Genomic DNA, 15,109 nt, shown 5'->3' on the forward strand with positions numbered 1-15,109 from the left:
CACCTGGAAAACTCACTAGTGCCAGTGAACCAGCCTGATGCATTAGTTTCACAAAAACAAGATCAAACATCCCAGTAGCCTTATGCTTTTGTTGCTGGTTTTTTTGTTTTAATAAAAATGCATTCAAAAATAGTTGTTAAATACACTGAATTCATATAATTAATAGGCAACCCATGGCAACTGGCAATTCCTGTTTGCTCAATGCAGCCCAGGCAAGCCAAAAGGATGGACAACTATCAGTGTTTCACCAGTAGAATTTTCCCCATGTGAACCATATTAAATGTTCCATTTAGAATTATTTGTGCTCTAGTACAATGTAGAACAGCTTTCAAGTATACAGTCTTTTACTCCTTCCCAACCTGAAGGCTCTTAGGGCACTGCTAATCTCACGTAAAGCAGTGCAGTTCACAGATCCATAAGCTACTTCCAACCGAGCAACTGGCTGGACTTACCATCTTGGGCCTGGGGTCAGGACAGTATGTCATGCAGGACTTACCACTTTGGTGACAGTTCAGACATACAGCTCACTGGCCCAACCTCTCTCTCCTCTGAAACAGAGGAAACTATGTTCGTTCTGAAAAGCAAGCAATAAATTTGTCCCTGCTGCTAGAAAGTTTCAGAAAAGGACAGTTGAGATGCTGAGTTTAACACTACAGGACAGCATGAAGAGCATGGATAAGTCTGAATATTCTACCTCATACCTATAAAGAGAAGAATACAAACAAGCACAACACTCCCCCTCTACACACACCATTCTCCAAGCCAACACAAGAAACACCACAGAAAAAAAGTAGGAGAATATTGTCGTTTTCTTGTGAGGGTAAGGATAATAAAGACAAATCATTCAGACATTTGTATTTCATTAGGAATTTTAAACACTTTCAAGATATTTTACTACTAGCACTTAGTTTATCTTCAAAGCCAGTCACTTTCAGGTATCAATCAGTATTCTTCTGGTCCAGTTTTACAACATGAAGGGGAAAGAGAAATACTAACAGATAATAATACATAGGTTACAGACTTGTGTACAGTTTTAAGCAACATTTTCTTCATTTGCAAACAGATGGATCAATTGCATACACTTTCTTAAATGGCAATGAATCAACATTATCAGAAAAAAGTAGATATGGCTACAGTACTGCTATGTTGGATAAGAAAACACTGAATGACTAGAAGACAAGACTCGCAATTCTTTGCAAATGCCAATAAAAAACACGAAAAGTTCAATTTCCTTGAGCTTAATTGGAGCTTTATTACTTAAGCTGTGACTTCACAGTCTTCACTTTCAGCAATATGCAAAAAGGAAGCATATAAAGAAGGTTACAACACTTAATGGAGGAAGGAGAAAGGGACAATGCCAAGGCAGTAGAACAATGAGCACTGATTTGTTCTCAAGTCTCACATGAGGACTGCTGAAAAAGGCCAACTGCTTTAAAAAAAAAAAAAAAACAAACAGAAAAAAATGAAATCAAGGAAATTAATCCCATATTCTTTCCTACATTTAAGTGAGCTGGAACAAGAGAGACACAAACACCAATGGCAAAATGCAGATAAACCAAACAGAGTAAATCCAGACAGAACCAAACAATAACAGAAGCTGTATGAATAAATAAAGTCCGTAGGATTAAATCAGATTTGTGCTGCCAGTCAGCTTATTTCACAGACATACAAAGCTGTTCTTGAGTGTGGCATGGCAGCTCAGCCTTTGCTCCTCTGAAGCCACTGTCCAACCAGGTAGAAAAATAAAGGTCTAATTCACTGGAAATTCTTTCATTTACAAAACTAATGGAATCTGGTTTGTTTATGCTTCTGTGTCAACTTATTTATCTTCAACTCCATTCTGCTCATCTTTCATTTCTGCATCTTCAGTGTGGCTGGTTTGAAGAGTAGTAGCTGTCTAAACAGAGACATATAAAACAAATATCTTCATTTATTATAAAAAATTACCAAAATTTGAAACAATACCAGAAATGTCATTTAAAGCCTATCACTAGAACTGATTCTTAACATCATCTAACAATATACTGAAAAACAAACAAAACAAAACAAAAAAAACATTAAATCCGGTATTAAAGTAGATGGCAAAAATCAGTGTTCTATTTTCTGTGTCTCTAGTGGTTTGCAGTGCATGAATCTACCTTCTGCAAAGAACAGGACTCCATTGTCTTTCTTAGGGGCAGATGCATACATTTCGGGAGCGTTAACATGGTCCTTTTGCACTTTTCATGGCTACAGCTTGTTTCAGCAATCCACTCTTCCACTAGCAGCACATCTTGCAATGTGCCACACCTAGATACACCAGACTCCCAGCAGCTATGCTACTGGAAGGAACCTGCACAGCACAGCCAAATAATGAGCAATTCACAGAATCACAGGTCAGAGGGGACCTCTGGTGATCATCTAGTGCAGCTCCCAATTAAACCCTGAAATTTTACACATCAAGATGCAAAAAATTCTAGTTTGGTTGTTGCATCTTAATTATTGCTCAGACTCTTCATTAAGAACAAACTAACAATTAAGACACTGGATAAGTCTATATGACAGTGTCTAGAAGGACACAATATTTTCCCCCAGGATCCAGTATGCAAGGACTGCTTTAGCCAGTTACAACCCTACTCGTTGACAATGCCGCTTTCCTATAGAATCAGCAGGGAACTTTTGTGTGTTTGTTTATACTTTTTCATGAGAAAGAGAACTAAATGCACAAAACTACTGCTACACTTTGAAAAGAAAAGCAAACAAACTCTTCAGAGCAGCTTGCCCATCTAACCACAGAATTACGAATTATCTCCCCTTTCCCACCCATCCTTACTATATAACGTTAGCAGAGTTAAAGCATGAAATGCATCTACGATCATCTCTGGAAGAAAATTTGATTTCTTATGCACCTTATTTTGAAAGAATGCGGGGGCTGAAACGGTGCAGAGGAAGGAAAATAATTTGTGATGTAAGAAGCCGTCAGCTGACACAGTCTGAGATGCCTTAGTTGTTTGAATTGCCAGGTACACTCATATCATTTAAGGACAATAGGCCCAGGACATACTCACATCAGAGTCACTTAGCCACTAGAATCAACTGTTCTCAGAATAATCAGTTCAAGGACAAAGGACAAAAGTCACTTTTAAAATTCTTGTATATTGTGTTCACACCTTGTCACTACTTTCTTATTAATACTGCTCTGTTGCAATATCAGTTTATATAATTAAAAAAGATTTTGTGCAATATCCTTAGTACTGAGAACTGTCTTGCTCCAACAAGATGATTTCATCATATTGAGTGTCTATCTCCATTATTTCCCCCCCAAAAGCAACTAGCTACTTGAGTGCTCTCTGACTGTATGAGAAGTAAGTCAAATACTCAAAATTCTATTCCTTGTCTAACACGTGACATTAGACTATATGATCTTCTGGATTAGTGCTACTTACCTTTAAGTCTTTGTCTGCAAGCCTTTGGAACATATTGGCATACATCTTCTTCTCTTTCTCATGCTGCTCCCGTATTTTTTGCTGACAAGTTACTAGTTGCACTTTAGCAGCTTTGTTACTTGGATAGAGTTGTATCACCTTCTGAAAATCTCCTCGTGCCAATTCGAAGTCATTGACAGCCAAGTGGGCTTCTCCACGCCGGAAGAGGCCTTTTTCATTGCTGCCATCCAGTTCAAGTGCCTGCATTTAAAATAGAAAAAGAAAGAAAGAAACAAAAACAGCATTTGAGAACAATGTAGTGTTTGGTTTTTTTTGTTTAGTTTGCTTTTTTTTAAAACTAATATGCAAATCAGAGTGTCAGCAACTGCTAGAAAATGACCATTCTTATTTTCATGGTTGTCAGGGCTTAGTAAAAAGCTGAATTAAATACAGCAAAAATAGGTAGAGTAAGATAAACAAGCCATACCCAGCACCGTATGTTCATACTTATTTTATTTACTCATGCCCAACTGTCAGCTGATCAGAAAATCTGAACACCACACAGCCGTATTCCTGAAGTCATTAAAGCAGGAGATAAACTGTCAGAGTGCTTGAGCAGCTTAAGAATAAATAAACCCTGCTACCTTATTGCAGTTCTCCAAAGCCAGAGAGTACTCCTTCAGCTTGAGATGGCACATAGCTAGATTAAGGTGAGCAGCAAGCCTCAAGCTCTTGGCTTTTGTATCTTCCTCATCAGAGAGTCCTGATTCATGCTCCAGCCACGACACAATCTTCTTATACTGTAATGCTGCTCGTTTGTATTTCCCCTCCTGTAAACAAGGCAATTAAATTTTCACACAGCTCACCATAGTAACTTTTATTTAAAACTTCCCCCTGCCCCTTCATCTTACCTACAACAATAGATCTAAAAAGAGAAAAGAAAAAAATCAGAGTAATCAGAAAACTTCCATTATAAAACTTCCAAAAATATGCTACCATCATAGTGTATCATTACTGTAGTGGATTAGAAAATCTATTTGGACATTGCAACTCTAAGTCTATCTTTTTCTTTCTTCTTTTCTTTCTCCCCTCTTTTCAGACACCTTTTTCCATAGTCCTTCCCATAAAATGACATGGAGAAAACCATGAACAACACTCTGAAATGACCAAAGCTTAGATCATTATAATCAGTTCATAATATGGATAAGAAATGTTATTATTTCTTGGGTATTATCATTTACCTTGAAGTACTGAGTGCCTTTCTCCTTCACCATGCAGCTTTGTTCCAATTTCTCTTCTGTATTCATTTCCCAAGACTCCTTAGCCTATACAAACAGGAATAGTTCAAGACAATGAGAGGGAGATCATACAGCTGTACTGTTTCTCAGTAACAGCACACAAGAGACAGACTTGGAAAGAACAGTTTTGCACAGCTACTGGAAACTGAGCTAGAAAACAAGAGAGATGCTTGACAGCAACAGACAGGAGACCAGTAAGGACAATTTCAATCAAAAGCTCCCAGAATGTAATCACCACCTACAGTAACATCTTCCTTTTCAGGTCAAAAAATTTAAGGATTCAGTTTGTCCTTGTTTAAGCTGCATCAACAATTCCCACACCTCCCATGCCCTCATTCCCACCTTTTCAAAGCCTTTGAGTTTCACTTCATATTGTAGTTCCGCATCCGGAGGGATCTGAAATTTCTCCTTCCCGGTACTTCCAAAACCGTAGCTGTAAGATTGGGGGGGTTACAAAACCAGATATTCAGGGCAAATCTCTACTCAAGAAGCTAAAGGTAAAAGCCACACAAATCTGCCATATTATTGCAAGACAAACTCTTGGCGAACTGCAGATAATTTTCCAGAATCTGCATGCGCAAGACAAAAGAGAGGTAGAAAAACCTGGGACTAATTTTGCTGATTTCCACGTTACTGATTTTTGTTTTGGTTTTTGGTTTTGTGTTTTTATTTTTCAAGTTTTACTTGTTTGGTCACTGCTGTTCCTATGAAGCAAGTTTAAATAAAATAAAATAAAATACTCTGAGATTGCATAGATCTTGCTTTTTATTATCATCCAAGACAGGCTACTTCCTTTATAATGTCTATATTCTATTTCCAGAAAGAGACAGCAGTAAGTGCACAAGATACTGCCAATCCAGTAATTAACAGTAAATATCTGTACAAAGGTTCTGCCCTGAGACTCCAGTAAGAAACTGCATACTAGCAGAAAATCACTGAACATAGGTCTGCTTTTCCTTTGTTCTACCAAATTCAGTTCCAGCTTAAAAAACTTTAAAACAAATACATTCAAGTTGGATGGAAACAATCAGTGCAAACTCCACTTGTTTCATATTTGTTCATACTGTAAGGGGAAAATTCTGCTTGACTTTAAGGGCATTTAAAGTCCATTCCTATCTCTGGTGGTTCTTGGTCTCAGAATTCTGAGATGTTAGATCCAAGGTTTAGACAAACCACCACCTTATTCTCCACAGAGAACCTGAATGGCTTCTTCCAAATTGCTTAAAAATTCAAGCAAATTCTTCCTAGTAGCAAATGATTTCATATACTCCTAACCACATTTCACCTGAACAGCACATATCTTATCACATAAGGCTACTGAGAAGGCTTACTGAAAGTTTTACTATTCTGTTATTTAATCTAGGTGTCTTTATAAACAGTGCTGTATATTTAAGCGTACTTTCCATTATGAAGGACCCACATGAATGTATGTTAAAAAACAGCAACAGTATTTGTTATAATATTGACTAGGATCAACACTATAGAGACTTACGTCAATTTCTTTTTCAATGCTAATATCAGTGGCTAAGTAATGTTAACTTCATATCTTCCATAAATCAAAGTTTCAGGTCTGATTATGTGTTTACAATAGCACTGAAAAGAGTTGAAAAATACCATAAACAAACATATCATTCTCACCAGATGCTTACAATAAGCCCTCTCAAGTATCAGAAGATGACAAACAGCTTACTTGGGTTTGAGATAGAAAATGGATTCCTCAGATTTCTCCATTTTCTGGATTGCTTTTTCCAGACCATGAGGAAGATCATAGTTATCACCTTCGCCAATCTCAAACTGCAGCTCACGCCTATCGAAAGTACGATCTCTGTAGCGGCCTTCAAACTGGACTGTTAAAAAAAAAAAAAAAAAGAGAACCCAGATACAAATCAGGTGGTGTCTGTGTGTGGTAAGGGGTAGGCAGCACAGACAATACAAGGAACAAAGCTTCCCCTCCCAACCACTCTTTTCTCTTTTTAAGGGTTACATATGCACATCAGCTATTGGCAACAAATTCCACTTCTGCTGCTTTAGTTAATAAATGCTTTTTCTTTCAAGCTGTTACATTGTGTGGTGTTTTTTTTTCCCCACTTCCAAAAAGAAATGCCGGAACTACTTTTCCTCTTGCTCCTCAGCAAATGGACATACTTTATTAGACTCTTAACTTTTTGATAAGCACTTTATCAGGTCTGGTATCTCTGAAGATCACAACTGCTGCTGGAAAATCTAACCTTTTCTAGAATAAAGAGAATGAAAGCTTACTTTTACTTATTATGTTATTTACTGACAGAAAGAGAAGACAGGTATTACTTTCTTCCAGAACAAAGAAATCGCAGGTAGGGAAAAACACACTTTCCATCACAGTAAATCCGTTTACTATTCGTATAATATACATACTCTCTACCAGAGCACCCTCGTTGGGCTTCGAGTAGCCTTCGCCTTTCTTACGGATTCTTCGGATGATGCCACCATCTTCATCATCAGTGAGGTCTTCCCCCTTAAACTCAAACAGCTCTATCTATGAAGGGAAGAAAAATCTTGCATTTACTTCTTTCACTTCAAGTCAGTAACTCACAGAATTTGTACTTGAGTTCTTTGAAACCATAGCTATTAAGTTAGCCACTGTCTCCAGACCCTGTAAGATATTAGACAGCCAAGACTACAAAGATGCCATTTTTAGCACGTACTAAGTGGAAACCTACTGAGCAGTTTCAAATGATTTTTTAGGCTTTTTTTCCTTCCAGCAACTTTGGTCTTCCAATGCTACAAATAAGATCCTTTAATTGAAAGGACTGTGAGACTGAGTTCTGAGTAAAGCTTACACAAGCCACAATACTTAAGGACTACTACAGAACACACAAAAAAAGATGCTATTGGTTCATTAAGCAGCATTTTTTTTTTTACACAGAAACAGAAGACTATCCTAAGGTAAGACTGAGTTATAAGTTATAAGGAGAGATTGAGCAGGAAAGTTAAACATAAAAGATGTAATCTTTCCCTCAAGTTCTGATCACGTCCTTAATTTACTGTCAAATTCAGATCAACTTTAAAGGGCTTATAACAGCCCAAAATATTCCAAATCTTCGTCCAGCAACAAAACAAATTCAGGAATAAGATGAGATATTATTCTTACATTCTCCCCTCTACTTTGCTTATCTTTGTGTATTTTGGGAGCGTTTCAGAAAAATGTAGACAGGAAAATAATTTAGTCATCTTAGTTTCAATCACTGAGAAAGAATATCTGTAAAAATACAACAAAACCATGATCTGGGTCCACCTTTTAGCCTTGAATTGCTGCTGCAACAAATTGCTTGAGCTTTTCAAGTGCTAATGTTGGACTACACTATCCAGTCTGAATCTTCACATGGTCTTCCAAGACTTTATCTCACATCATAGTTAGACAAAATGGAAAAATGGCCTAGTCACAAAACAAACTTTTTGATGGCTACAAAATTAATTAAAAAATTTATTTTGCTATCTTATCTGTGAATAAAACAGTAATAAAAACTGCACATAGAAGCAATACAGTGTAGTTAACATTGGTTAGATCAGGCACATCCAACCCAGGGCCACATCAGGCCCAACCCTTGCCCCACACCATTAAGGTAGTGGTTCTTCCCCACTACGGCCCAACCCAGTCACAAGCATGCAACAATCACTCAGCAACAACAAAACATCAATCAGTATGCCATTAAGGTTGTCTCAGCTGAAACATGGACCAGAGGAGGGCACAGTACAGTGCTAAGTCTGCCGCTCACACCTACCACACACGTTCTGTTGAACTGAAACCTGTGTCTATTAGACATGACATGCTCTTGTGCTGCCTGATGAATAAAGCAGAGTGACTGCCAACAGTATTTCAATCTACTCAATCCTCTCGAAATAGAACGGAACCCCCCAAAAAGGAAAACTGGGGATGAAGGAAGAACGCTCAAATGGAAACAGGCAGATGAGGACAAATAACATGGCACTATGGTTAACTTCTAAGAAAATAGTGTCAGTTTCAAAGATTAGAATTTGAAAAGACACCATAAGCAAAAACACACTGCCAAACCCAAAGCATATCACTGAATGCTTTGTAAACACAAAATAGCGGAACTGAAGAAAAGCCTGTCATCTCAACAAAATATTTTAAATAAAGTTAGAACTCAAGTAGACTTTATTATAAAAAATTGGTATGTGGTAGCAAAGCTGACTAAAAAAAAAATTAATGACAATTTATTAAGCAACATATGGAAAGCATATCAAACATATTTTGTCCTGACTAAAAAAAAATAAAAAAGAAATTTCTAAAATCAGTTTGTTTTACCAGATTATAAACAGGCAAACTGAAGAAATAGGAAAATCTATCAAAACACATTTGGAGAGTAAAGCTGCTAACTTCAAATTTTCTACTTTTCAACAGATGAAAGTATGACACTCCAGATACAGCTGTACTTGCCATTTTTATTAGAGGTACTGAAAATGAATATAACATCACTGAAGAAATGACTTCTCTGGTGCCTTTAAACACACAAATACAGCTCTTGTATGAGACAGTCAAAATTACAATGAAGTGGTTTTATTCAAACTTTTTCATCATATCTGGTATAGCCACCAGTGCACTGAAAACAAGTTGCTAAAAAAGAGGAACTTAAAAAGAGGAAATTAATGAAAGACAACGCAATTGCCAATATATAATGCAAACCAAAGTTTTCAGTTTCATGAAGTTCAAGTTCATCGGATCATCACCAATTCCAGGAGTTCCTTACATGTATGGATGCTGATCATGGGAACATCATTTACTTTTCTGAAGCCGGGTGGCTAAGTAAAGGTTGAACACTAAAAATACGTGATTTGAGAAATGAAATCAAGTCCTTTCTGGAATGAAAAGGAAAATTTGTGCCAGAACATGAAGATTAAGAATGGCTCACAGATTTAGCATTTCTGGTGGATTTGACCACTCCATTCAATGAATTAAACATGTAGCTTCAAGGTGAAAATGATCTCATCTCCTATGCTTCAAACAACAGTATTTGAAATGAAACTTTAAATTACAGCAAATTCAAGTTACATCACATAATATCATGCATTTTGACACAATGGCTAAACACAGTCCTGTGAACAGAGAAAAATATGCAGCCTTGCTTTCCATTTTGAAAAAGAAACTTAAGAATAGGTTTAAGTATTAAAAAAACACCCTATTTTGTTGTATGTGCAGCTCTGTTTTCAGTTCTTCTAAATACATTACCTGTGAATTTTCAACATGTAGAATTGCAATCAGATATTCAACTCAAGTATCTGATCGCATCTGCTTATGAGACTTTTGTGGGACCTGTCTTAACAGAGAAAAATATCCCTCCACAATCGCGTCTTATTCAAGTGATTTCTTTTTTTGGTAGCATGTACATTTGTGAACAATTATTGACAAGGATGAAGCACAGCAAGAGTGAAATTTCACCAAAAATCTCTGATGAGCACCTTGAGAACTCAAGAACTGCAAACACTTCCATCGAAACAGTGCATCAGTTTCACAAAGATAGGGTCAAATATACCACTAGTTTCATATTTTTATTGCTCTTTAATAAAAATATTTTATTTAAAAATACTAAAAAAATAAAAGTTTTGTTACTTATATTAACCATACTGCATATTCAGCACAAGAAATTTCCTCTTCACTTACTGCTGCCCAGGCAAACCAGAAGTTTTCATGCCATTGGTTTACAATAATGTATCTTATTTTAAAAAAGTTCAAAGCCATCACTTCAGAGATTCATGAACTGAACTAAAGCTACATGGAATGCAAAAGGAATTGAATATGGATTTGCACAAAGATTATTTCTACTTGATATTTTGATGGATGTCTAATACCAAATATAATCCTGGTCTAATTTAATTTATCTGACACAGATGTTCCAAAATGTCCTACTGATGACAATACAGGTTTCTCCACTTTTTACATGCTCCCTCCCCAACATATTCTACAGAAGGATCATGAGGATAAAGAAAATACATAGACATCTAGATGTTGATGTGATAATAAAACCTACTAAATCTTCAAAGAACAGTTTTTGAGAGTCCTAACATGAAAACATATACAAAAAGAAAGTGTTTTATTTGTAAAAGAACTTGTACACAATTCTGGTGTGGTGATGGCATTTGCAAAGGAACCATGCTGGCATTGCTTGTTTTTTTTGTTTGTTTTTGTTTGTTTGTTTATAAGAAAAATTTATAAGTTTATTTTAAATAGAAAGGAGGTAGACTAAAGAAAGTAGAAGCTTCATAGATATTCATCTAACATTCCTGTCCAAAAATAAATTATATTGCATAATTTCCACTGTGAAATATCATGTTTGTTTGCTCTTCAGTTGTATAGTTTTAGTGACTGTATCTCACTTACCTCAAAAATCAGCGTAGCATTGGGAGGTATCTTTGGTGGGCTGCCAGCTAAGCCATAGGCATATTCTGGTTTACATGTAATCTGACAGATTTCACCAACCTTCATAGTTGCTACAGCAATGTCCCATGCTTTGATCACCTCACCTGCACAAAGCAAATTTTTATCATGATTGCTAGGTATACATGAAAGACATATTCAGCTCTGTCAGTTTACAAAAGCTAAGAAATACTGACTTACGCTCATTTAGGTTTATATGCATCAATTTGAACTGTAATCAAGTTATGAAGTTACTTGGGCACCCAAAATTAGCTAATTTTTTTCATTCTATAGTGATTCTTCTTCTCCCCTCACTTCTTCACCCATAGAGAACATAGGTAATCTGGACACAGATCATGCCTGAAGCACCTGGCACAATCTCAAGTGTGAGGAAGTAGTAATACTCTTCAAAAAGGAAGGTCTTGGGGTAATAGATTGCCTGATTGTATTTTGAAAACAATCCACAATAGCCTCTTCTCTCTGTACTTTATCAGCTGGCAAAGACCAACACAAGTAGTAACTGAAAGTTGTGCGTGTTTATAACCGAAAGGGGAAGGAAAGCAGAACAAGTATCCTTTCTAAAGCCAATGTAACAAAAACCTCTCACTCAAGCGTTCCTACTCATGGTTCCTTTCAGTTCAATCAGGTTGCTGTTTATTAGACTTGTACCATTTCTAAAATTCCTACCATTCCAAGTTTCAGGACTTTGTAGAATTTATCTCCCGAATAAAAAGCCAGTAGGTAGAGAACTCCTAATGAAAAACACCAATCAAACAGTAAAATTTGCTGGAACTAGAACGTTTGGGTTTTTGTAAAATAAAAATAAAAAAATTTAAAAAAAAGCTTTTTGATAATGAAGAGACTTACTTCAACAGTTAAATTTGGGAGCTTGGGGAAAGAGAGAGCACATTTCCTCTTTCCTTCAGTTGCACCTGATGGCTGCCCTTGTGCACTCTGTCCCAGCACCCAGCCACACTTAGCTCTTCTTAAATTTGAGGCAACAAAATACAAAACCAACACAAAAACAATCAATAAAATACATGCTATTTAACTGCTTTTTAATCACTGTATCTCATAGTAAGTTCCCATTAAGGTGAGCCAACTTCCCCTGGAGTGTTATATCTGAGGTCCTGAGAATTCTGAGGCAGGTACACAGCCTACCCACTCAGAAAGATCTCAAAGCACTTCTGATTTCATCTGTATATGTGAATAAACCTTAAGCTCTGAAAACAAGTTTAAATTGCAATTTTAATAAGTGAAAGAGCCATGTGTGCAAGGAAGCTCCATCTCAGTATTACTAAGATTGATCAAAAGCAAACATGAGGTATTACCTTTCCCCAGGTCAAATGAAAACTTGTCTCTCCTGTCCAGACTGGAGTCAAATTTTGTGCCATCAAGAAGCCATCCTGTATAATGGACAGTCACTTTATCACCTATCATCGGAGACTCAGTACCAGTGCCTTCTCTCTTGACGACCTGAAAAAAACAGTAAGCAACACTAAGATGATCAAAACTATATTTGCCTATTGGACTTTAAGTCTATTCACTTAAGGTGAATAGAATGATGGTGTGCCTTACCGTCTCCAGTCAACAACAGATTTGCAGATTTGCTTCAGTTATCTAGAAATGTTACAACTAGTCTGTCTAGAGATAAGTAGCAATTCAAATGCAGGAAGAACATAAAGGTGGCTCTGCTACCACCAGGTAAAATCCTCTGGATAGTATTCTGCTATTCTGATACAAAGCTAATGAACAATCGAAAGGACCTCTTCTGGAATCAGTGCAGTGATAGTAGTACAGAATTGGTTTACGTCAGTTCAGTTAGACCGTTTCAACAGCCGTAACCTGCACTCCTGCAACTACTACTACTACTAAAAAAGAAAACCCTGAAGTCATGCTGACTAGACTTCATGACCTCCACAACGTTTTGCCTTACCAGCTTATAATCACACTCCTTTAAAAAAAAAAATTATACAACCTAAGTTCTTTTGCCAGTATTACCCTCCTCCTTTATATTTTCGTTATCACCTGCTTCTCCATCATCAAAGAGTGGGTACAACATATGGTAGAGAGATACTTGCTACCTTTTACAATGTCCAAGTAGACAAGGTACAAGAGACCTCCAGGCAGCTTCCTCAGCAGTCACATATGAGAGAACTCCATATGTGAGAACTCCAGCCTGACACATACATTCAAGCTACATACAAAAGCTTAAAACTCTCACCGAAGTATGTCAGTAAGAAACATAGGAAATAGCACTGAGATGAAGCACCTCTTTTTCACAGTGGTCCCAACATCCTTCATGGAAAGGCAGTGCCACTATGACAAATAAAGAACTTAAAGCCAGAAAGCTCAAAAGGTTAAAAACAGAATCTTGCCTTTTCTGTGCTGCTGTTTTTCATCTTTCCTAACAATAAACCTCAAATTTCAAGAAAGGCTTCTAGTAACTGCCAGAAGTTTTTAAGACAGACTAAAAAACCTGCCAGAGATATGGAAACTGGATTTCTCCTGTGAGAGAAGGGAGTTAGTGCAACTCCTCCCCTCCCAGCATAAATCATAGCATCCTTATCAACTGGCATACAAATACAAAAGAAGACATACTACAGCATTTTCAGCATGTAAAAAGAGCAGAGACCACTACTAGCCTCACAGCCACTCTAACCAACAATCTCACCGGCAACTCCTAGATAACTCATTTTCTCTCAGAAGTTGAACCAGCAGGTAGCCTTCCCAGCTCTTGACATCATGCACATCTATATCAGGTCCAAGCATAAAACGCACCATCTCAAGCTCCAAGAGATGCTCATATTAAGATGGAGTGCCCCCATTTTCAGGCTGTGAGAAGTAGTCTGTTCAGCCTACATAGAGCAGCACTACTCACGACCATCTATCCACACAGACAGAAGAGATGCATATACTCTGCCAAGGCACCATCTTTAATTCCAGCGTCCGACCACGTGCTGGGGGCGGTACGGATCTGTCCCTCTCCTCCCCCCCCCCAGCTAGCGAGCCGAGAGCTCATCCCGGCTTTCCCATAACCAAGCGGGATACAGACTGACGCCCCTTCTTTCCCCCCCCACCTCTCCCTTGGGACTTCCTCACGGAAAGCGCGGGCTCCTCATCCCCAGCTCCCATGGGGAGCCCTGTACACGGGCAGCGCCTGCGTAGGCCAAGACAGCCGCTTCCAGCGCTGCGGCTGATGTGGAACAGGGCTGCGCGAGCATTCCCCGCCGAGCGGCCCGGTAATAGCCCTACCCGAGCGCGTTGGCGGTCCGGGGAAGGACGCCGAAGGAAGCGCCCGCTCGCAGGCCGCTCCGGAGGGCCCTGCACAAGGCCGATACTCCACCATCCCCCAAGTAGTAGACAGCGGCCGCCGCAGCCACTCGGTACCTTGAGAACACCCTCATCCCGCTTAGGGGTGATGTCCGCCCCCTCCAAGGGAGCCCCGTCTGCTTTCATCTCCTCCGCCGTCATCCCGTCTGCCGCTGCCACCGCTGCACTAGGAAAGGGCTGCCTAGTGGAGTCGGCACCGGCCACCGCGCTGGGCTAATGCCTCGCTGCACCTCCGGCTCCAAACAACGAGAGAACAAGCACCGCGCACACTTTCTCTCCTACCGCAGCGCGATCCCGGGGTCAGTGAGGAGGAGGAAGGGGAGGGGGAGAGGGAGGGGCCGAGAAGTTTCTAGAGAGGCGGCCGGGCTGCCGCAGAGCGTCCGCCCGTGGTAGGGGCGGATTAAAGTGCGCGTCGTCCCTTGGGGCGGAGAGACCGTCGCGGATAGAGATGTGGAGTTTAGGAGAAGGCGGTTGAGCTGCGCTGGGCTGAGAGAGTATTTGGCTAGGCGTATGTGCTCAGTTTTTCCCGCGTGATCGTGATCGAGGTGCCTGGGCCTGTAGAGAGTAGTAGCTGCTGGGCTTTGGGTGTTTCCCCTGAGCCTTGCTGTAGTGTTCCCAAATGTATGGGAGTCGTGGCTTGTCTTCCCGCGCGCTGGTAGATG

At 39.0% G+C, this 15,109-nt stretch overlaps 1 protein-coding gene across 1 annotated transcript; it reads right to left on the reverse strand.

Annotated features, from left to right (window-relative positions):
* Positions 1-1,227: 1,227 nt before the first annotated feature.
* On the reverse strand, positions 1,228-14,802 carry FKBP4 (FKBP prolyl isomerase 4). Its single transcript, XM_031611527.2, has 10 exons — positions 14,505-14,802; positions 12,446-12,590; positions 11,079-11,221; positions 7,097-7,217; positions 6,393-6,549; positions 5,045-5,135; positions 4,646-4,729; positions 4,049-4,234; positions 3,426-3,665; positions 1,228-1,897 (listed from the first exon to the last, which is right to left on the reverse strand). The coding sequence occupies exons 1-10, from the start codon at positions 14,586-14,588 to the stop codon at positions 1,820-1,822; spliced, it is 1,329 nt and encodes a 442-aa protein (XP_031467387.1). The 5' UTR covers positions 14,589-14,802; the 3' UTR covers positions 1,228-1,819.
* Positions 14,803-15,109: the final 307 nt, after the last annotated feature.

This window comes from Phasianus colchicus, chromosome 1 (assembly GCF_987193195.1).
Source record: "Phasianus colchicus chromosome 1, bPhaCol1.hap1.1, whole genome shotgun sequence".
Classification (NCBI taxonomy): domain Eukaryota; kingdom Metazoa; phylum Chordata; class Aves; order Galliformes; family Phasianidae; genus Phasianus; species Phasianus colchicus.